A 25190-nucleotide genomic window follows, 5' to 3' on the forward strand; every position below is an offset into this window, starting at 1 on the left:
GATTGAAGGTTTGAAGCCGTCGATCGAGGAGGTGGCGACAGTCACTCATTGTCGGCCGTCGCTGTTGTAGAAGCTGGATGTTGGCGCGCCTTCTTCTCGACACGGTCACCAGACGAAACGGGCTCTTGATGTGCGCTAGCTAATGTTTCCCGTCCGCGACACCATGTCAGAAACTATCATCGCAAGTCGAGCGCAATTACACGCTGCCAAACCCCGAAAGCGCGGCAACTCGCGGGAGCTTCACACAACACACCTGCTCCACTCGCTACTCCAGCCAGACTCTCCCTCTGCCCGCGCTCCACGCGGCAGAGTTAACACTACCAAAGATCCTAAACACTTTCGTTCTCCACACGACCTATCGATGTAGTCGTTCGATAGTATAGTTTTCCCTAGGCCAGACCCAGCGTGTAAATACAAATAATATTCACAAAACAAACCAATTATACATCGACATAAATGCATATATATATATATATATATATATATATATATATATACAGGGTGTTTCAAAAATGACCGGTATATTTGAAACGGCAATAAAAACTAAACGAGCAGCGATAGAAATACACCGTTTGTTGCAATATGCTTGGGACAACAGTACATTTTCAGGCCGACAAACTTTCGAAATTACAGTAGTTACAATTTTCAACAACAGATGGCGCTGCAAGTGATGTGAAAGATATAGAAGACAACGCAGTCTGTGGGTGCGCCATTCTGTACGTCGTCTTTCTGCTGTAAGCGTGTGCTGTTCACAACGTGCAAGTGTGCTGTAGACAACATGGTTTATTCCTTAGAACAGAGGATTTTTCTGGTGTTGGAATTCCACCGCCTAGAACACAGTGTTGTTGCAACAAGATGAAGTTTTCAACGGAGGTTTAATGTAACCAAAGGACCGAAAAGCGATACAATAAAGGATCTGTTTGAAAAATTTCAACGGACTGGGAACGTGACAGATGAACGTGTTGGAAAGGTAGGGCGACCGCGTACGGCAACAACAGAGGGCAACGCGCAGCTAGTGCAGCAGGTGATCCAACAGCGGCCTCGGGTTTCCGTTCGCCGTGTTGCAGATGCGGTCCAAATGACGCCAACGTCCACGTATCGTCTCATGCGCCAGAGTTTACACCTCTATCCGTACAAAATTCAAATGCGGCAATCCCTCAGTGCCACTACCATTGCTGCACGAGAGACATTCGCTAACGGTGTAGTGCACAGGATTGATGACGGCGATATGCATGTGGGCAGCATTTGGTTTACTGACGAAGCTTATTTTTACCTGGACGGCTTCGTCAATAAACAGAACTGGCGCATATGGGGAACCGAAAAGCCTCATGTTGCAGTCCCATCGTCCCTGCATCCTCAAAAAGTACTGGTCTGGGCCGCCATTTATTCCAAAGGAATCATTGGCCCATTTTTCAGATCCGAAACGATTACTGCATCAAGCTATCTGGACATTCTTCGTGAATTTGTGGCGGTACAAACTGCCTTAGACGACACTGCGAACACCTCGTGGTTTATGCAAGATGGTGCCCGGCCACATCGCACGGCCGACGTCTTTAATTTCCTGAATGAATATTTCGATGATCGTGTGATTGCTTTGGGCTATCCGAAACATACAGGAGGCGGCGTGGATTGGCCTCCCTAATCGCCAGACATGAACCCCTGTGACTTCTTTCTGTGGGGACACTTGGAAGACCAGGTGTACCGCCAGAATCCAGAAACAATTGAATAGCTGAAGCAGTACATCTCATCTGCATGTGAAGCCATTCCGTCAGACACGTTGTCAAAGGTTTCGGGTAATTTCATTCAGAGACTACGCCATATTATTGCTACGCATGGTGGATATGTGAAAAATATCGTACTATAGAGTTTCCCAGACCGCAGCGCCATCTGTTGTTGAAAATTGTAACAAAAAGTTTGTCTGCCTGAAAATGTACTGTTGTCCCAAGCATATTGCAACAAACGGTGTACTTCTATCGCTGCTCGTTTAGTTTTTATTGCCGTTTCAAATATACCGGTCATTTTTGAAACACCCTATATATATATATATATATATATATATATATATATATATATATATATATATATACTCCTGGAAATTGAAATAAGAACACCGTGAATTCATTGTCCCAGGAAGGGGAAACTTTATTGACACATTCCTGGGGTCAGATACATCACATGATCACACTGACAGAACCACAGGCACATAGACACAGGCAACAGAGCATGCACAATGTCGGCACTAGTACAGTGTATATCCACCTTTCGCAGCAATGCAGGCTGCTATTCTCCCATGGAGACGATCGTAGAGATGCTGGATGTAGTCCCGTGGAACGGCTTCCCATGCCATTTCCACCTGGCGCCTCAGTTGGACCAGCGTTCGTGCTGGACGTGCAGACCGCGTGAGACGACGCTTCATCCAGTCCCAAACATGCTCAATGGGGGACAGATCCGGAGATCTTGCTGGCCAGGGTAGTTGACTTACAACTTCTAGAGCACGTTGGGTGGCACGGGATACATGCGGACGTGCATTGTCCTCTTGGAACAGCAAGTTCCCTTGCCGGTCTAGGAATGGTAGAACGATGGGTTCGATGACGGTTTGGATGTACCGTGCACTATTCAGTGTCCCCTCGACGATCACCAGTGGTGTACGGCCAGTGTAGGAGATCGCTCCCCACACCATGATGCCGGGTGTTGGCCCTGTGTGCCTCGGTCGTATGCAGTCCTGATTGTGGCGCTCACCTGCACGGCGCCAAACACGCATACGACCATCATTGGCACCAAGGCAGAAGCGACTCTCATCGCTGAAGACGACACGTCTCCATTCGTCCCTCCATTCACGCCTGTCGCGACACCACTGGAGGCGGGCTGCACGATGTTGGGGCGTGAGCGGAAGACGGCCTAACGGTGTGCGGGACCGTAGCCCAGCTTCATGGAGACGGTTGCGAATGGTCCTCGCCGATACCCCAGGAGCAACAGTGTCCCTAATTTGCTGGGAAGTGGCGGTGCGGTCCCCTACGGCACTGCGCAGGATCCTACGGTCTTGGCGTGCATCCGTGCGTCGCTGCGGTCCGGTCCCAGGTCGACGGGCACGTGCACCTTCCGCCGACCACTGGCGACAACATCGATGTACTGTGGAGACCTCACGCCCCACGTTTTGAGCAATTTGGTGGTACGTCCACCCGGCCTCCCGCGTGCCCACTATACGCCCTCGCTCAAAGTCCGTCAACTGCACATACGGTTCACGTCCACGCTGTCGCGGCATGCTACCAGTGTTAAAGACTGCGATGGAGCTCTGTATGCCACGGCAAACTGGCTGACACTGACGGCGGCGGTGCGCAAATGCTGCGCAGCTAGCGCCATTCGACGGCCAACACCGCGGTTCCTGGTGTGTCCGCTGTGCCGTGCGTGTGATCATTGCTTGTACAGCCCTCTCGCAGTGTCCGGAGCAAGTATGGTGGGTCTGACACACCGGTGTCAATGTGTTCTTTTTTCCATTTCCAGGAGTGTATATATATATATATATATATATATATATATATATATATATATATATATATATATAAACAGTAAAACAATTACAATATATAAAGAGACAGAAATGTCATATCTTGAGGTAACAAAACAAGGAAAAAAATTACAGTACACTAGATGGAAATAAGAGGATATGCATTTCCAGCGTTACAACTCTCCGAGACAGGTTGCTTTCCTAAGAGAAGTGACTTGACGGGAACTAGAAGTCTCAACTAACAGAGTCCCATTGCGCTGTCGCTTCACAAATTTCAGTGTTCCTGCAATTCCCTCAAGACCCTTGTGGATGGAAAAGGGAGAAACCCTCTCGAAGCTACCCTCCTTCCGTTTGACAATCAAAAACACATTCTGGTTATTGTTCGATTATCGATATGCTCGTATTTTGTCCACTAATCGATAGTCCTGAACAGTGTCGGATGCCTTCCGCAAGTCAAGGAACACAGCGTCAATCTGAAGACGTCTGTACGCAGTGCTCTGAATTTCATGGAAGCGCAGAGCGAGCTGCGTTTCGCAAGATCTCTCTTTATGGAATCCCTGTCGATATTTATAGATGAGGCCTTCGATCTCTAGAAAGGTTACAACGCGTGAGCATAGAATGTATTCCACAACTACACATCAGTGATGTAAACCTGTAAGTATGAGCAATCTCAGCGAGGATCGGTCTCGAAAAAGAAAATGAATTCACTTTTACCAATCGCGATCTTCGATAAACTACTGTTAGAAGAGCGTAACCTCTCTAGGATCTCACAAACATCTGTTTACATCCAGATATCTTCCACTTTGGAGCGGTTTTAGTTGTAAGCCAGTTACTTATGTAATCTCCAGTGCCACACGGCAGGTACAAATATGTACAGCTTGCAGTTTTCAGCAACTATGCGAAAATTTTTATGTCATAATAGAGAGATAATGAAGGTTGTGTATATCAGTATATGTCGCTCATCTTTGAAATGCAGAGAATCAAAGTTTTTTTTATGTGCCTTGGAAATCCACTCTAAGGCAAAAAAAACGCACATCACGAAGGAATTATCCGAATGAGACGAAAATCGGTAGATAGGCTGCACATGTACAGACAAAGTAATAATTACCAGTTCAGAAAAATTTTTTGATTGATTTAGGGGAAAGAGCTTTAAAATTCACCAAGTCAATAACGCATTGGTCCACCTGTGGCCCTTATTCAAGTAGTTATTAGGCTTTGCATTGATTGATTGATGTTGGATGTCCTCCCGAGAGATAGCGCGTCAAATTCTGTCCAATAAGCGAGTTAGATCGTCAAAATCGCAAGCTGGCGGGAGGGCGCTGCCCTTAATGCTCCAAGAGTCCCCAATTGGGAAGAGATCTGCCAATCTTGCTGCCCGAAGTAGGGCACGAAGACTAACAGCACAAACTCTTGCCGTGTGCGAATGGGTGTTGTCTTCCTGAAATGTAAGTCCAGGATGGCTTGGCATGAGGGGCAACAAAACGGAGCGTAAAGTGTCATCTGCGTACTGCTGTGCCGCAAGTCCGCCGCGGGTGACGACAAGTGGAGTTCTGCTGTGAAAAGAAGTGCCGTCCCAGACCACCACTACCTGTTTTCGGTCCATTTGCAGGGCGACAGTCACGTCGCTCTGCCGCTGATGTCTGGGGCGTCTTTGCTGGTCACTGGGGGCTCAGCTCGGACAGGGACTGACCACTGAAGGCGATTCTCCGCCAGTCAATGAAATTACAGGGCGGATGTGTACGACACCACTCTAAATGGGGCATACTGGTGTACAGAGGTCAATGGTAGCCGGTGCAAGGGGCGCCGAGGCCTCAAACCCCTCCATTAGCGGTCCTTGCCGTCACTCAAGCACCAGTTGCACGTCGGATCGATGATAATGATGAATCCGGGGCTATGAGTACTTCTTTGACGTTCCTCTGTCCTCTCGTTGTGTCTTTTCTCTAGCTCGGCCGGTTCCTTCTTGACGTTATGTTCGGCCACAGTGCACTCAGTCCAGCCAGTGTCCAGCCAGTGGCATCGCTCTCACTCAAATGTCGAGCGATCCGCTGATGACGCGAACCGGCTTCTTTGAGCCCAGTTACAAGTCCGCCTGTCTCAAACGCTGACATCAGCGTACAGTGTTAACGCGCCAGTCTCCGAGACACAGTTACTGCCCGACTCATTACGCGGAATGAAATTCGCAAACACTTTATATCCTGGTATCTCATGTCCCCTGGCTACTGTCCCAGGCAGTTGGCCGGTGGAATTCTTCAGCTGCATCACGCTTTCAGCAATCGGCGACCGAAGTTCACAATTTTGCATTTACCGTCGATACCTGTGTGAATATCAATTTGGGACCAATTCGTGCAACTCCTTCGTGATGCGCGACTTTTTATTTCGTACAGTGTTTTTGCTGTTCAAAGTAAACGGGCCAGAAATGGCGTTACAAGTTTGCAATGTAGCAATAAGCGTTTGCTATAGAACTGAATATTTTTGCCAGAGTGCCTAAGTTTGAGAGTATTTACGAGATTGGTACGGAAGCTAAGGGGCCATCGACATTTTGAGGGGCCGGCATTTATTTCCGAATGCTTTAATACGAAACATTCTCCCCTGACGCAGGTCTCAGCGATGAGGACGTGGCCGCACAGGCGATACTCTTCTTCTTCGCCGGCTTCGAGTCAGTAGCCACACTGCTGACGTTCTGCAGCTACCTGCTGGCCACGCACCAGGACGTGCAGAAGCGGCTGCAGAGGGAGGTGGACGAGGTCATGCAGAAGAGCGGGGGGCAGCCCGGCTACGAGCAGGTCACGAGCTGCCAGTACCTCGACATGGTGCTCTCTGGTGCGTGCTCTCACGTTCTTGGATTTATGAAAGTTTTTGCCAGAAATGCTCTGCTTAACACTTTCCAGAAAACAAAGAACTTCACATCCGTCGATGCTATGTACTTGTTATTACTGCTCTTGCTAATCACTAGCGTCCTACTGTTGCTCAAAAGCCTCTCTGAATTCCCACCATTGGTCTCTCCTGTGTGGTTAGATTGGGCAGGTGTTCAGCCCATCTGTCTTCCCCTCCTCCTCTTCCCTTCTACAGGAGTCCATGCTGTCGTTATTCTGCTCCATTTGTCAACCTGTTTGACTGACCTCTCCACTTCCTTTTAACTATCTGGTTCACGTCAAGGAGTCTTTCATACCGTTTTTATTTTGTATGAATTTACTTTATGAATCTACCTTTTATTTTTACACTCGGCCTGCTGATTGCCGTCCCCGTGCGTGTCACTCTGATTTTCTTTTCTATTTGTGTGTAATCCCAAGGTCTTTTATATAAACCACAAGCGCCAGTGCTTTCTCTAAAGCCAGCCTCCAAAACTGATATGAATAACTTTGGTGAAGTTACATCCTGTGTTTGACTCCTCTTCACTTGTTAATTCCCTTGCCTATACTCTGTTCATCATAAGAGTAAACCTGATGTAAACATTACGCCATGTATTCTTTCGCCCTTGCTTGAATCTCATTGGATTTCGTTTCACTTGAAGCGGAACCCAAGCTGTGACCAGTACAGTCAAGTAGGACCATAAGGATTCGTTTTATGCTGTGTCCCACGCACGTAGGCCGAGTGATAATGCGGCACAATCAGCTTTACCGTCGCATTAAAGTTGCACACCACTCGCCAACCAGCTGTCCAAATAACCTGCCATGATATGAGCAGTTGCAGTTCAGACGTAAAAACAGAAGAGCAGAGAAGCAGTGTAGCTTCGAAAGTCATTCAACGTTTAAAGAGAATGAAATTATATTCCCAGAAACTCCAGCACTACAGCGCGCTTCTTAGATGACCAGACGGAAAGCATAAAATGCACTCGTTCTCACCTGACATAGTATTCTAATTACAAACAAGAGTGGTGAAAATTTCCAGCTTAAACATAGGGCAATTTTTCTGAGAGAGCTGTGTTTAATGCAAAAGCATACTGCAGGGATTTCACCGTACTGTCGAATACTGAAGCCATTGAAGTTTTAATTACAGTCAGTCGTCTGACAATCTCTTATCTCCTTCCTTATCCGAATCCGAGCATTACATTTCAGTTCTGGAAGTGTCGCCTGCTACGTTGATAACTAGCCACGAAGCCAACCAGGCCCCACATTTTCTGTGCTTCTTTTATAAAGAGCCGTTCTATATCCAGCTAGCGTTCCCACTGACACGTGAAAAAGCTGCGTGCGTTAGTTCCAGTACATCTGGCAGTTTAACAGTCTTGTTACTTCTCGGGCCAAATCCCGCAACTTAGCTCCAGATGAGTTCCATTGGGTTCATAATGTAATGGTACAGTAGAAAAATTAAGAAATGCAGCATCTGAATGACGTGCACTATGATGTGAAAATTATTGTTTCTCATGTGTCTACGAGTACGATAGTTATCTACCTCTGTGGCATAAAACGATGGACACATTCCAAATAAAGAGGATTTGGTTTTTCATTTTTGCCTTAAGAACTGTTACGTTTTCTTAACTTAAGCAACTGTTATGAACAGTCTTTCATAAAACATCTATAATTAAGAATTTGTACTTGAAATGAAAACAGGAATTTCGCGTCCAATATGTAATTGGGAACAAGAAGATGTGCTTTATTCATAAAAAATGGTGATGAGTTTTATAAGTACGAGATGTAGGTGTTTCAAATTGAACGAGGAAAAAATGATACTGGAGATATTTGAAGCAACGAACCATTACCTGGTTACCGTTCTACTACGCTACTGACTGCGTTGTACGTACGATGTGTGTTTGTGTGTCAGCTGTATTACATACAGTCGCTGGGAAATTTTCAAAGCCGATTATCTCAGTAAATTCATGAAAAACATTAAAAACAGCCTATTTCTCGGCGCTTTTTAACCGTATTCCACACGCGTGTTTCGCTGCCGAACAGAAACCAGCCTCACCCAGTTTTATACTAGGCATTAACAAATCACAGCACAACGTTGCTGAGGCTATGACTGTATACGATTTTTGAAATAAAAACTACGTAGCTAAAGCTTGATTAAGATAAACGTTTATGGCCGTTATTACATCTGAATATCTGAAAGTTTCATCAGAGCACAACGTTGCTGAGGCTATGACTGTACACGATTTTTGAAATAAAAACTACGCAGCTAAAGCTTGATTAAGATAAACGTCAATGGCTGTTAATACATTTGAATATCTGAAAGTTTCTGTGGTGTCACCGCCAGACACCACACTTGCTAGGTGGTAGCCTTTAAATCGGCCGCGGTCCGTTAGTATACGTCGGACCCGCGTGTCGCCACTATCAGTGATTGCAGACCGAGCGCCGGCACACGGCAGGTCTGGAGACACTTCCTAGCACTCGCCCCAGTTGTACAGCCGACTTTGCTAGCGAAGCTACACTGACAAATTTCGCTCTCATTTGCCGAGACGATAGTTAGCATAGCCTTCAGCTACGTCATTTGCTGCGACCTAGCAAGGCGCCATTACCAGTTACTATTGATGTTGTAAAACATGTACCGTCAAGAGTGATGTTCACCAATTATGGATTAAAGTTAAGTATTCCAGCAGCTACGTACTTTTTTTATTAGTCTCAATTCCTTTAACTGTTCCAGACCTCACGCCAGCCTGCGTGAGGTAAAACGCGTGCCTTTCGGCTTCCTGTCATAGTGGGTTGGCTGTCTTGCCAATCCACAACAGTTTCATTTAAGGTAACTTAGTAACAAGATATCTAATACATACGTAGGACCTACTTCCAAGAGCGCAACAACGCCGGTGTACGTGTGCTACGACCAATTATCGCGTTTGTGTTTCTTTACATCACGTTTATTCTTATGATGAAAGGATTACAGTTGTTCCTGCACTGTGATGCTGGAATACACATACTTTATTACACTAATACACTGAAGAGACGAAAGTCATGGCATAGCGGTATCCACATACACAGATGGCAGTAACATCGCGTACACAAGTTGTGAAGCGGCAGTGGATTGGCGGGACTATCATTTATACCCACATGATTCATATGAAAAGATATCCGACGTAATTCTTTCCGAGATCCGTAGTGTGCCGAGAAAACCCAATTTCAGGCACGTCACCTCTCACCGCGGACAACGAAGTGGCCGACGACCTTCACTGAACGACCGAGAGCAGCGGCGTTTGCGCAGAGATGTCAGTGCTGACAGACAGGTAACACTGCGTGGAGTAACCGCAGAAATCAGTGTGGGGCGTACGACGACCGTGTCTGCTAGGCCAGTGCGGCGAAACTTGTCGTTGATGGGCTGTGGCAGCAAGCGGCCGAGGAGAGAGGCTTTTCTTACAGCACGGCGTCGCCCACGGCGGCTCTCCTGGGCTGTTGACCGTATCGGTTGGACCCTAGACGCACGGAAGAGCGTGGCCTGGTCAGGTGAGTCCCAGTTTCTGTTGATGGTAGGCTTCGAGTTTGGCGCAGACCCCACGAAACCACAGAACCAAGTTGTCAACAAGCCACTCCATAGTGGTGCAGCCCAAGTTTGCATGGAACAGACTGCGTCCTCTGGTCCAAGTGAACCGATCATTGACTGGAAATGGTAATATTTAGCTACTTGAGGACCATTTGCAGCCATTCATGGACTTCATGTTCCCAAAAAAGCATGTAATTTTTATGGACGAAAATTCGCCATGGTACCAGGTGAGAGTTGCTCGCGATTGGTTTGAAGAATATTCTACACAGTTGGGGCGAATGATTTGGCCACCCAGACCGCCCCAGATGAATCCCATCCAACATTTATGGGACAAAACTGGGAGGTCAGTTAGAGAAAATATCCCGTACTGCCAACACGGCTATAGAAGGATCGTGGCTCAGTATTTCTGCAGGGGACTTCCAACCAACGACTTGTAGAGTCTATGCGACGTCGAGCTGTCCCACTACGCCGGACAAGAAGGTGGTCCGACACGATACTAGGAGGTATCCCGTGACTTTGTCACCTCATTTTATAACCTACAGCTATATTTGTTGAGGCTTCGAGTACATTTTTATAGTACAGAGAAGTGAATTCCTTTGAAATACCAAAAATATGGGTAAACATGGTGTTATACGGTCGTGGGGACTCTGTTACTTCGCAAGTTTCATTTTTAATATTCTTTTCGTGGTCTGACGAGCACCGGCGTAGTACTTAGTTAATTCCTCTGCTGGAAGAAGCACCACCTGCAGAAGAGCACTACCAGAAGAGCCATTCCTGAGAAGCACATGTTCTGTGGTTGATGTTGTTGTAGATTTACTAAAACACTCTTCTGGACTAGTTTGATTAATAGTTGATAATTCTGCTATGTCCGACCAATTGGGTGGTTGTTATTAATTCCAGTTTTGCGCCTTTTCTGTACTTGGTGTACAGGAGTTCCTGAAAGAACAATATTTTTGTCTTTTCTATCTTGTTTAGTACTTTGATGTGGTCAGGTAGTGCAGTATGACCCATTTTCATTATCCTAGATGTTATTCCCCCCGGGTCAGGACTTTCACTGTTCTTTATTTTCTTCATTGCATACTGAATACCTTCACTTGCTATAGGCCTAGGTAATTGCCAACAGAGTCAGTTTCTTTCTCACCATTGCAGTAGCTAAAAAGACAGATCTTTACTGCATGTTATGGATTCGTTCAAAATGTTGCTGTTTCCCTCCATACGTCCCATCCACTCAATTTCTGTTTTCGCCTTGCGTATACTCCGAGCTGTTTTGAGCATCAATTTCATTTTATGGGTTCTACAGCTACGTTTAGATTCTTCTGCCATAAGAAGTTTCTTGCACTTGTTGTACTCAACTTATCCACTTACCTACACAAAAGCGGCGAAAAAAATAGTCTCACTCTTTTACTGGTGCAAGTCTCCCGGTTTCCAGGAAAATCTGCACGGTATTCACTTCTCTTACAGTTTAACTATACAATTCTTTCTTACACTCACAAATGGCACCAACGGACCACTAATAATTCTGGACAAGAACTGTAGAAAACATTCGTGAGCAAACCGTTAATTAGCAAGCAAAGATACACCGAAGTCTAGGATTTATCTTCGGCGGCCCTTTGTTATTGTATGCAGTAATCACAAACCAGTTTTGTGAATCGCCACTTTAAATGAAATTGTGAATGAAGTCGGCTAGTCAAAGTTTTGTAAATTTTCAGATTAGTTTGAAATATAGCATAATTAAACACCCGATTGTACGGACCAGCACCAATCACAGAGCAGCAGAGCAAACAAAGTTTGAATCTAAACTTCAGCTTTCGCCCGAAGCGATATAGGCGATATGTTGGAAACCTACTGGGATCTGTCCGGGAAAAGATTTCAACTTTCTCCTCTCAAATACAAGTCCAACGTCTCAGTCAGTGCACCAACTGGCTTTGTCCATTTCAAGGCACGTTTCATATAACTTCAAACATCATTCAATCAAACATAACAACAAAAAAACCTCCTAACAACTATGGACTCTGTCTAAGATTAAAACAAACGAAAACTATTCGCTGCGGATAAGTTTCCCCATACATCACAAGAAATTGGGTATTTTGCGAATGTAAGATGTATCGATAATCATTGTTAATAAAGTAATCTAAATCGCCTAATATACATACCTACTTACAACCAAGTTTCGGCTACTGTCATCATCAGAACAAAACTAATAATTTCTGAAAAATGTTCAGTATCAATTGCAATAAAAGCTATTCCTAAGCGGGGCCGCATAAACGTCTTTGTAAATAAAGAATTATATTAAGCAATATAGACAGCTTCATTCGGAAAAATCAGATTAATTTAGGAAATTTATTTCAATTATTAATGGCTCTGAGCACTATGGGACTCAACTGCTGTGGTCATAAGTCCCCTAGAACTTAGAACTACTTAAACCTAACTAACCTAAGGACATCACACACATCCATGCCCGAGGCAGGATTCGAACCTGCGACCGTAGCGGTCGTGCGGTTCCAGACGGTAGCGCCTTTAACCGCGCGGCCACTCCGGCCGGCATTCGATTATTAATATGTATCTATAATGTTAAGTGACACTACTCTACTTTTTTGGGCGTGACGCCATCCTCATTTAGGCATCCGTGTTTTCCGTGAAGCACTACAACACCCTTCGGAGAGGGGTTACACTGCTCGATTCTCCTCCCATCCTGATCCACCAAAAGCTGCTGCTCTCCTCCTACACTGATTGAGAAAAAAATTGCACATCCACTCAGAGCTTGCCAACTTACTCTATCTACATCTACATCTACATTTATACTCCGCAAGCCACCCAACGGTGTGTGGTGGAGGGCACTTTAGGTGCCACTGTCATTACCTCCCTTTCCTGTTCCAGTCGCGTTTGGTTCGTGGGAGGAACGACCGCCGGAAAGAATCTGTGCGCGCTCGAATCTCTCTAATTTTACATTCGTGATCTCCCTGGGAGGTATAAGTAGGGGGAAGCAATATATTCGATACCTCATCCAGAAACGCACCCTCTCGAAACCTGGACAGAAAGCTACACCGCGACGCAGAGCACCTCTCTTGCAGAGTCTGCCACTTGAGTTTGCTAAACATCTCCGTAACACTATCATGCTTACCAAATAACCCTGTGACGAAACGCGCCGCTCTTCTTTGGATCTTCTCTACCTCCTCCGTCAACCCGACCTGGTACGGACCCCACACTGATGAGCAATACTCAAGTATAGGTCGAACGAGTGTTTTGTAAGCCACCTCCTTTGTTGATGGACTACATTTTCTAAGGACTCTCCCAATGAATCTGAACCTGGCACCGGTCTTACCAACAATTAATTTTATATGATCATTTCACTTCAAATCGTTCCGTACGCATAGTCCCAGATATTTTACAGAAGCAACTGCTACCAGTTTTTGTTCCGCTATCATATAATCATGCAATAAAGTATCCTTCTTTCTATGTATTCGCAATACATTACATTTGTCTATGTTAAGGGTCAGTTGCCACTCCCTGCACCAAGTGCGTATCCGCTGCAGATCTTCCTGCATTTCGCTGCAATTTTCTAATGCTGCAACTTCTCTGTATACTACAGCATCATCCGCGAAAAGTCGCATGGAACTTCCGACACTATCTACTTGGTCATTTATATATATTGTGAAAATCAATGGTCCCATAACACTCCCCTATGGCACGCCAGAGGTTACTTTAACGTCTGTAGACGTCTCTCCATTGAGAACAACATGCTGTGTTCTGTTTGCTAAAAACACGTCAATCCAGCCACACATCTGGTCTGATATTCCGTAGGCTCTTACTTTATCAGGCGACAGTGCGGAACTATATCGAACGCCTTCCGGAAGTCAAGGAAAATGGCATCTACCTGGGAGCCTGTATCTAATATTTTCTGGGTTTCATGAACAAATAAAGCGAGTTGGGTCTCACACAATCGCTGTTTCCGGAATCCATGTTGATTCCTACATAGTAGATTCTGGGTTTCGAGAAATGACATGATACGCGAGCAAAAAACATGTTCTAAAATTCTACAACAGATCGAAGTCAGAGATATAGGCATACTGTTTTGCGCATCTGCTCGACGACCCTTCTTGAAAACTGGAACTACCTGTGCTCTTTTCCAATCATCTGGATCCTTCCGTTCCTCTAGAGACTTGCGGTACACGGCTGTTAGAAGGGGGGCAAGTTCTTTCGTGTACTCTGTGTAGAATCGAATTGGTATCCCGTCAGGTCCAGTGGACTTTCCTCTGTTGAGTGATTCCAGTTGCTTTTCTATTCCTTGGACACTTATTTCGATGTCAGCCATTTTTTCGTTTGTGCGAGGATTTAGAGAAGGAACTGCAGTGCGGTCTTCCTCTGTGAAACAGCTTTGGAAAAAGGTGTTTAGTATTTCAGCTTTACGCGTGTTATCCTGTGTTTCAATACCATTATCATCCCACAATGTATGGATATGATGTTTCGATCCACTTACTGATTTAACGTAAGACCAAAACCACGGTGGGTTTTTCCCGTCCCTCACAGTTTTACTCGGCGCGTACCTGTCTAGAACGCATTTTACGATTGCCTTGAACTTTTTCCATAAACACTCACCATTGTCAGTGTAGGAACAGAAATTTTCATTTTGCTCTGTTAGGTAGTCTGAAACCTGCCTCCTATTACTCTTGCTAAACAGATAAACCTTCCTCCCTTTTTTTATATTCCTATTTACTTCCATATTCAGGGATGCTGATTCCCTGTTCTGCGCTTACAGAGTCATGTTATCTCCACGAGTCGGTTCTCTGTTTAATTGCTCGAGGTAATTTTCGGATAGTGCACTCAGTATAATGCCACTCGACGCTCTGTCCCTGCCACCCGTCCTGAACATCTGAGTGCCCCAGTGTGTCTCAAGGCTCGTTATTAGAGCATTGCGTGAGGAGTGCGTGGAATGATTACGTTTACAGATCAATGGCACGAGCAGTCCCGAGGTACCAGGAATCGACCTATGCTGAAACACTCATATCAGTATGGACGACAATGCAGGTGCTAACGTTAGCACCCAGTCGATCGTACAGAAGGCGAATACTCTCCCGGGACACGTTATGCAACGCCTGCTCGACCTGTTCACGGAGTTCTGTGAGAGCTGCTGCAGCACGAGCCACTTCTCGTCCTATCCTACCCCACGCGTGCTCTATTGGAGATCGCCCCGGCCAGGGCAGTCGCTGCACGTGTTGCAGAGCACTTTGTGTTTCACGGGCAGTGTGTAGGCTAGCGTAATAGTGTTGGAACAACTCATCGCCTTCCTGTCGCGAGAACGGCAAAAAAAAACGAGTTAACAACATTCTGCACGTACCGAGAGCACGTTAGTGTCCGCTCCAGAAACACCAAAGGTGAACGACAGCTGCAGCTCACCGCAACCCAAACCTTAGGGCGCGGGGTGGGGTCAGTATGTCTCGGACGAATGCACTGTACGAGGCAGCCCTCACCAGTCCTACATCGTTCGCGCAAACAACCATCACGTACACGCGAGCAGAATCTGCTATCGTAGCTGAAGATGACGTCGCGCCATTCCATCTCCCGAGTGACCCTCGGACGGCGCCAGTCGAGCCGTGTCCGGCGTTGCTGTGACGCTGCTGGAAGAGGCGCTGGAGATGTGCGTGCCCGCAGTCTCACTGCTAATAACCGGTCCACAACGGTTCGTGTTGACGCGTCTTGGCTCACGAGTCCCTTTAAGGGGGGGAGGGGCAGGACGCCAAACGGGCCGACTTGGAGCAGGAGAGGCATCTCAGGACATTTTAATTTCCAGTGTCTGTACTTTTACAAATAAATTCATTAAACTTTGTCAGCATCACCAGGGACGATTCAGGATTCACACTCATTGCAGTAGAAGTTCGAACAGATAACAAAATAATATTTTTACGTGCGAAATTTCATCATTTTTCCACTTACTAATGGCTGCATTTGTTGCCATAAGTACACTTTTCTTCATAAGTTAGATTCTTCGATGAATTTTGCACAGCATACATACCATACTCACAGGTGTATAAAACTCTAGAATTTGTTTAATTTATGAAAAAACGAATGAACTCTTATATTTTAAACTTCATGTTTACAAAAACACAAATTTTATAGTTAATTGCCTCAATTTTTACCATAGTTTTTAATAGATTTGGAAAATTCTACCCTACCCCCCTTAACCGTGCCGTGGCAGCCGTACGATCTGTCACTGCTGCCCTTACAATACGACGATTCTGGTGCGCATCTGTACTGCGTGGACATCCAGAACATCGTCTACGGGTGTGGGAATGTTCACGTGACCACTGATACCAGCATCTTTGCACATCTGCCGCAGCACGTACAATCCGCCGGCCGCGGTGGTCTAGTGGTTCTAGTCGCGCTGTCCGGAACCGCGGGACTGCTACGGTCGCAGGTTCGAATCCTGCCTCGGGCATGGCTGTGTGTGGTGTCCTTAGGTTAGTTAGGTTTAAGTAGTTCTAAGTTCTAGGGGACTGATGACCACAGAAGTTAAGTCCCATAGTGCTCAGAGCCATTTGAACCATTTTTTTTGAACGTACAATCCGTGTGGCAATTTTCCGAAAGGATCATCCCGCCCGCCACTCGGAAGGTCACAACTTGACCCCTTTCAAACTCGCTCGGTTGGCTGCAGGGAGGGCGAGTGCGCCCCCGCGGCACGGTTTCCCGCTTGCTTCAAACACTTACCCCACACTGAGATTTCTGGTTGTGAGCTCTCCCTATTAAAGGACAGTCACAGACGGCGCTCTGGTAGCTACGCCACTACGCTATCTGTTGGCGGACGACATTGAAACCATTTTCAGTGCATCTACTGTTCCCCAGGTAGCATAGGGTGTCATCAGATCAAAATTGTCATCGGCTTTCCAGGTGTACTAATTATTTTTTTCCGACGGTGTATTAACAATGATATTGACAGGACGTCTGACCCAAAACTTCCTTCCTTCTTCGTACGTTGACAGTGAATTATCGAGAAATTTACCTTTTTGCACCACACTTGTGTTTTCTACAGAGTTCCTTCTACGTCCACAGAAACGCTGAGGATGTACGTGCCGGGCACAGCGCTGGACCGCGTGTGCGTGCGCTCCTACCAGCTGCCGGCCGCAGGCGGCGGCGCCGGCGTCTGGCTGCACCCTGGTGACGTCATCTGGGTGCCCGTGCACGCCATCCACCGCGACCCCAACTACTTTCCCGAGCCTGAGCGTTTCGACCCGGAGAGGTTCAGTCCAGAGAACAAGCACCTCATCAAGCCATTCACTTACTTTCCGTTCGGGTCTGGACCTCGCATCTGTATTGGTAAGGAATGAGCAATATACTTACCTTTTTTTAATATTTTTATCATGTTACTTGCCGTCACGGCCAAAAGCGAAGTCGCATTACCGCGACGATATGACACGATGGCGGTATCTGGCGCAAATCATACTGATGCCGAAGATTTAGCCTCCGGATTTGGCCAAGAGGAGGAGAAGTAGAAACCTGAACATTTACAGCGTGTTTCAAAATGCTCTTTACAACTTTGATCACGTATGTTTCAGAAACGGGGATAGATATAAAGATATGGTTTCCGGCATATTGTCCACACACACACACATAAAATTTTGTTTGTTTTTTGTTTCTGCAGCACAGTTATTGACGAGAATGACCACTCCCCATCATATGGTACAGTGTCGGGAGTATTTGATAGAGACCAAATCTGACACCCAGGCCCAGCGGAAATTCCGGATAGGTTACAGAAGCACATCATCGTGGCTTCCGACCGTCAGACTGTGGTACTCGAGGTTGAAGGAAGCCGGAAGTGGTGTGCAAAGGATGACTGTTGGCCGTGCCAAGGACGAGCGAAGCAGATGTGGCGCGGGAGCAACAGGCATTTATCTGCAGCCCAACCAAGTCAGTCTGTCAATTATCTCAACAGCTGCAGCTACCGCCAATCACGGCGCGCTACACGAGGGGCTGAACCTCCATGCCTACAAGATGCAGCCGCTGCCTGCGCTTCAACCTGATGACAGACCAAAGCGCAAAGCGTTTGAAACTGGGATGCCGAGTCGCATTGACAACGACCCAGACCACCTGAGAAATGTTATGCTCTCGGAACAAGCCTGCTTTCATGTGTCCAGGATGGTCCGCTGTCCAGGATGGTCCGCTGACACAATTTGAAGGTGTGGGACTATGAAATCCCGCTTTACGTGAAAACTGTGCGCGACAGTCCAAAGGTACACTCCCCCGTCGGAGGATCGAGTCCTCCCTTGGGCATGGGTTGGTGTGTGTTGTGCTTATCGTAAGTTAGTTTAAGTTAAATTAAGTATTGTATAAGCGTAGGAACCGATGACCTCAGCAGTTTGGTCCCACACGATCTTATTACAAATTTCCAAAATTTCCAAAGGTAAACGTGTGGTGTGATCTGCTTCACAGTCGTTTTTCTTCGCAGACGAGTCAGTAACCGCTGCTGAACATGTTGGATCAGTTTAGACTTTCACAGGTCGAAGAACTGCAAGCTGATCCCGTGCTGCAGCCAGATGGTGCCCCTTCTCACTAGGGCTCTGTCGTTGGGAAGGCTCTCAACACATTCCCGTGTCGCTGGCTTGGCAGAGGAGGGCCCATCTCCTGGCCCCCCGAGGCCTTCAGACACAAAGCCATTAGATTTTTTTTCCTCTGTGGCTTTGTGAGGGATGCTGTCTAGCAGATCGCGATGCAGGACCTCCTGGATCTGCAAGGTTGCATCAGAACGGCAACGACACGCCTTAACGACATGCTAGCCTGGCCACGGGTGGGACTAGAGTATCGGCTAGATTTCCTGCGTACCACAGATGGCGCACGTGTTGGACTCTGTTATAAGGCCACTGAACCTTTCTGTGGCTGTCGCCTCTATGCTGCAATACGCCACGCTGTGTGGCCGCGCGGTTTGAGGCGCAATGTCAAGGATTGCGCGGCCTATCCCTTCGGAGGTTCGGGTCCTCCGTCGGGCATCGGTGTGTGTGTTTCCTTAGCATATCTTAGTTTAAGTAGTGCGTAAGTGTAGGGACCGATGACCTCAGAAGTTTGGTCCCTTAGGAATTCACACACGTCTGAACATTTTATGCTGCAATACGCACTTTTCTACTTATCCCCATTTCTGAAATAACAAAAAAGGCGTAAAGATGATTTTGGAACACCCTAAATTTTCGATAAATGGATGATGCACCATCCCCATGGACCAATTATAAGCCTCTTCTCAGTGTTTACAGGCCCAATTGACGGAGACTACATAGGATGGAGGATAGTCTGCCGCTTAGGGTGGTTTACATTTGCGACACCTGTCAAGATTTTAGGCAAGATTTTATGCCAAGTAATAGTTGCTCCTATCTGCAAGGTAAACCGCACTGATGAACTAACTGTGCAAGATTACTGCAAATACTAACGATATAATAAATATAAAAATTACAGGATGAACGATTATCAAACAAAAGTACAACTATTGTTTTCGTAACCCCATTGCTGGTGACTTTCCGATTTCCATTCATACAGTGGCTGTAAATAAATACATATTTTCCTCTGTGAATAGCTTACGCAGTAATTTTGACTTTGACTTCGAGAGTACTTCATGCAAATGAAATAGAGAAATACAATAGGAATTAGACTCTTATTTGAACAACTAACATACAATTAACACTTCATATCAACAGACACATTGGCAAAACCGGCAACGGCTAACGCTACCACCTAGATACCGCTTCCTATCTTAGCACACGAACTGACTAAGAGATTGTATGACAACAGGTTTAACGTTTGACGAACGTGATTCTTTACAGTAGGTTATTGTTAGGTTTACTTATCAACACTGATTTTTCGGGGAATTTATGTAGATAGAATATGTATTTGACATTTGCAACACTGGCGACGAACTCTTATCCTTGCCTCCATTTATAACCAATAAGAGAAGCTACAGTTCCCATGGGTGACGTCTTTTCTCTACGCTTCTTAGCGCACCCACCGAGGCAGCATTAGCCACATGATTGTAGTTTTACCAAATTTAGCACACATCTGTAGAAGTCTGCAGGAAATTTTGAGTTTGTACTGTTACCGAGCGTGTACTCGTTCATATCACGATGTATGCTGCCGTATATCGCTTTCACCAGGAACTTTCTTATAATGCTTTGTTAGGTGTTAAGTAGTAAGGAACTATTTCCCTTACTATATACAGCGAACAAAGAAAGAAAACTTAGACTTGATGTCGATGAACATTAGGCGCAAAAGCCTCATCAGGTTCTAAATGAGCAGATGCAAATGAGAACTTCCTCTCTCACAACGTTCACGTGAACCAGCTATCTAGCCACACACACACACACACACACACACACACACACACACACACACACCATTCTTCATTTAATTTTGTGGTACTGCTATACTGTTCCTCCTATTGGAATGCTGAGACCTCCATCATTAGAAATTTGTTTTCATACATTCTGTAGTTTTTGGTAATGTTGGAACTAGAACACACATATTCTCGGCAGCATAATTGATTCACCTTGTACTCTTCCTTTCTACAACAACGTCTCGACTTTCTAGATGCTATTTCCATACAAGCTGCGTCCTTTAATTCAGTGAATATTCACCTTGTACCTGTGTCTCCCTAGTGCAAAACCATTCTAACTTTGTCTAAGTTTGTGAGTTGTATTAGAAATTAACGACCATGTCATATTTATTTGAAAATTGTGTCGCCTGTAATGGCCTGTATTTACTTTGTAATTTATGAACATTCACAACCTTCCTCTATGCAGTTGTTCAGTATAGTAAGATAAAGCTACAAATTATTGTAAAAGTGTGGCACGCAAGGGTTGATTTACACATTTCACGCTTAATGCCTAATGTCATGATCAAATATTTCGAACAGTTTCTAACATCCAAATAATGCAAAGTTTACATCCTTACCTTATGATGGCCTAATAAATCGAAAACATTTTAGTAACAATCAAATATTAGTGTATAAATACGCAAGTTGTTTGCTTTTAATTCTTGAGTGTGGAATGGTTCTGCTAACAAGGGAGACTCCCCACCGCTCCCCTCTCAGAGTTCATGGTGAGATGGGCAAGTGGACGGCCCGACAAAAACTGGACACAGATCAAGCATGAAAACAGGAAGGAGGTGTACTGAGGTGTGAAAAATAAAAAGCAAAATAGAAACAGTGAACAGCCCAAGAACGAGAAGTTTAATAAAGAGTAGCGTGAGATCAGCAATGGTGTCGTGATTAATTGATTATGGTGTTGGACTACCGTGCGGGCCAGCTGTGTTCAAAGCTGCCTCGTGCTTTTTTTTTTTTTTTTTTTTTACAACATTACGAACCGTCGTCTGGTCATTGGAATGTTTATTCTCTTTCTGTAGTCTCTGCAGTGTCATACTATACACTGGTTATAGAATATGAATCATGTGGTAAGAATACGTTGCCGTCGCAAGTAAATGTTGTGAACAATGGGAGCAGACCACATAGACGTCTCACAGAAATGAAACCAACGAGTAAACGGGTGTGAACTATGTTACAACAAAGGAACTCAAGGGTCAAGACTTCCAAAACGAAAAGAAACTTCGAAAACGTTAAAGACATATGTTTTGACAGAGCACAGACAAAATGTGTGATTGTGAAACTGTTGCGTTCATTTGTTGCAGCTTATGTGACAAGCTATTACGTTTTCATCATTTCCTAGGGACTGAGCACATTCACATTCATACGAACACCTGTGTCGCACGAGGAGGCATATCTCACTCACTTAACAGTCGTACAGTTAGGAGCGTCGATAAGAGATTCCTGTCACGTGACAAACGTACTGTCACTAATGCCGTGGCTGACACAGCAGTAAGCCTCATTAGCTCAGAGGTAACGTGCTTGGTTCCCCCGCAGTGGACCCGGATTCGATTGCCGGCCGCGCTGGAGATTTTCTCCTCTCGTGAACGGGGTGATATGTTTATCCTCATCGTCCGCACGGAAGTCGTCCAATGTGGCGCCGACTGAAATAAGACTCGTACTTGGCAGCCGAACCCGAATGGGACCTCCGGCCAACAATGCCATACGATCATTTCATTTATTTTTTGATACGGCAGACGTGTTTTCCGGTGGCGGATTCGGTTGACTTGTCGCCTTGTCATCAAATGTTTGCGGTTCCCATTCAAAACCTTTCGGCTGCTAACTGGGCAGAATGAACTACCTTAATAGGTCCCTACCTTACACCTCGTCCTTGCAAACTGACGTTACACCATGTCACGGACACCAATTTGAATAAAGGGCCGAGGGAAAAAGGGCCAAAGCAAATTGGCACAAGGGAGGTTTAAACACGGCTCGCGCGCGTGGCAGTCCAACACCGCAACCACTTAACAACGACGCTGTTTCTCAACCAGATTGCTCTATATTGCACTTCTTGCCCTTCGACCGTTGACAATTTCTATTTTGCTTTTTTATTTTCAGAGTCCAGTACACTTTCTTCAGTTTCGGATGGGCTGTCCGCTGGGTCCTCTTACCACTAAACCTGAGGGAGGTGCGATGGGGGCAGCTTCCCCTGCACGAAGTGAAGGAAGGAGCCATTAACACGGTCATGCGTTGTGTTTACCTCAGAGTTCTTTTGTTCCAGGCCAGAGGTTCGCGCTGATGGAAGCGAAGGTGGTGCTGGTGCACCTGCTGTCCAGGTTCAGCCTCCAGGCGGTGGAGAGGACGCCGGTGCCGCTCCAGATCGAGCCCAGCAGCGTCACGCTCTCCATCCAGGGGGGCGCCTGGCTCGGCGTACGACGCAGGGCGGCTGTGTAGGAGACACAGCTGCTCTGACCAGTCGTAGGCGCCTCTGTCGAGTCTGTCACTGGGCAAATCCGCCACGTCGAAAGATAATCTAATCCGTTTCCATCTGCAGCAAGGTGCACAACGCACCAAACCCGCTCGGGATCGATATACTTGATAACCAACCGTTAGGCAACACATCATATCGCTTCTTAGAACTACTCCCAAATATTTAAACAATGTACCATCTACAATATGTTCGCCACTAATCTTGTAGTCAAATACTGTCGGATTCTTTCTCTCTGTTACAGGCATTATGTTGCATTATTAATACACATTTCAGAGAGTTACCATTCATTATTCCTAGCGTTCAGTATTGACAGACTCTACCCAAATACATCGTTCATCACACTAAAACGGTCATAACTTCTCCTCGGTACTGTTTTTCGGTTAAGACAGTCTATGAAAAGTTGCACGCACTCTCGCTCGGCTGTGTGTTCTATAACGATATCCACAATGTCCTACAAGCAAATACTCAGCTAATACTTTCCCCCACCTTGTCAATTAACTTGTAAGATTTCAAAGAGCCTTCTTGTACGTAGCACGTAAAGTTTCTGTAATAAGACGTTCACCAAAACACCTCGTGAAATGTTGTGCTTAAAACGTCACACACCTGTTCATGCAATCCAACTCTTAAGCAGACTGCTTCTGTCCTGAATTAGCCTAATATTTCTAATCATCAGTTAGGTCTAGGTCTGTCTCTAAGAATGACTGGCTGAGATACCAGACATGGAACACATACACATTTCAATCACACACAATATAAATACATGTTAGTGGGACACAAAAACAGATAAAATACTATTTAGCAAGAGCTACTGTAACAATAAACAACTCTGAAAATGTATGTAGGCAGTGCCAGTTTGTTATACGGAAATGTCCTTTCATCAAAGTAAATAATTATTAATGCTGGCAATTTAGATCTTTTAGATTCCAGAATATCATTGGTGAGAAATTTTAATTACTGATACAGTAACAAACAAACAAATAAATGAGCCCAGATTGCAATAAAGCTAATGTCAGCATTAGAGAATAGTCGTACTTAACTGATTGTAAACGCTTAGGCATAAAAATTACCTTAACACACTTCTTTATGAGCCAAATAGGTAAAATTATGGCATTTGAAATAGCCTTTTACTACAGAGAAGTTTAATCTGAGGTGTTATTCGACAAGAACTGTTGAACACTAAACTGGAAACGGACTTGAATTTACTAATGCACTTCAGTAATGTTAATCGATGGGAATCATACTGATGGCTCGCAGTAATGCAATGTCGGTTGAAAATCGGCAACACGTTTACAGAGATGTGCGTACACCTGCTTCCTACCTGAGACGACTTCTGCAGGATCTGTGACGTCGATGCTACGTTGCCTCGTTGTTCGCTGTCCCACCGAAATACTCCATACAAAACTTTTGTGTTTCAGGACGGGACAGGCCGATCGAGTAAATTCGATATTAAGAACACAGTAGTGGACGGCTGGCCCTTACGTGCAGCCTGAACGTTTATTTTTCAGAAGGCCAGAATTAAATTGTTTAGGATCTCGTCGCTGACATAAATTTGAGAAACAGTTGTGAGCATGAAGAACCTGATAATACACAGTTCACCGCCTGAAATGACGCCATTCATACTATCACTCACTGCCGCTCCTCAACTGTCTCTTTGCAGCACTCTCCACAGATATTAATCTTCCAAGCGGGCCGAAGCTTCTCGAATTACAACGAAATTAACTATTATATGGGAACAAAATTACATTATAAATAACAATATTAGTTCTAAATAATACTTTACGTTGCATCTGTGTATATAAAATCATTATAATGCAATACAAGCAAACACAAAACTACGGAAAAAAATTACATACAGACTTCATTAATGTTCCAGAACGACAAAGATCAGTAGCATTAGCTGCAACATATAACGACGTAAGCCAAGTAAGTCCTTTACAACTCTCTAAACGTGTTACCTCTAACATTTTTTAAATACAATGGTAGTTGTAAACAAGATCAAGTCAGATAGATAACAAAAAGAAATTAAAAGCGCTATTCATAAAGGTATAGGACTGCCTTTCTTGCTGCAATATCTTCACATACAGAATGAGAAAGGAGATAAAGTTTAGTTAGACGTAGTTTTTACAGGCCAACTGCTTTTGCGCGTATGCTAATAACTATTGCTAAGAATTTGTATTTTCCTTTCTATAACATATGCTCTGCTGTTTAGCAATAAAGTATATTTTGTTCGTAATAAACAAGTGTCTGCTTGTGACATGCCCATCACATCTCTGACTGGTTCTTTCTCTTCCTGCATCTTAGTATAACAATATGAGCACTTCCAGAGTTCCTGTGTTCAAACAGCGCTCAAAGGAAAGTTCCTTATCGAGCAATTTACGGCTTTTGTCGTGTATGCAATGAGCCATCGTCCTGATGCGTTTACTCAGTGATTTAAATTAGACATGGAAGTACCTGGAATACTT

At 45.2% G+C, this 25190-nt stretch overlaps 1 protein-coding gene across 1 annotated transcript in view; it reads left to right on the forward strand.

Moving 5' to 3' along the window:
• Positions 1–23614, forward strand: part of LOC126163196 (cytochrome P450 9e2-like) — a 90535-nt gene extending 66921 nt beyond the window's left edge. The window contains exons 6-8 of the mRNA XM_049920149.1: positions 6104–6325; positions 16955–17218; positions 22519–23614. Coding sequence (XP_049776106.1) covers positions 6104–6325; positions 16955–17218; positions 22519–22691 — 659 coding nt within the window. The 3' untranslated portion in view covers positions 22692–23614. The remainder of the gene's footprint in view (positions 1–6103; positions 6326–16954; positions 17219–22518) is intronic.
• The last annotated feature ends 1576 nt before the right edge of the window (positions 23615–25190 follow it).

Source organism: Schistocerca cancellata, chromosome 2 (genome assembly GCF_023864275.1).
Source record: "Schistocerca cancellata isolate TAMUIC-IGC-003103 chromosome 2, iqSchCanc2.1, whole genome shotgun sequence".
In the NCBI taxonomy this organism is placed as follows: Eukaryota; Metazoa; Arthropoda; class Insecta; order Orthoptera; family Acrididae; genus Schistocerca; species Schistocerca cancellata.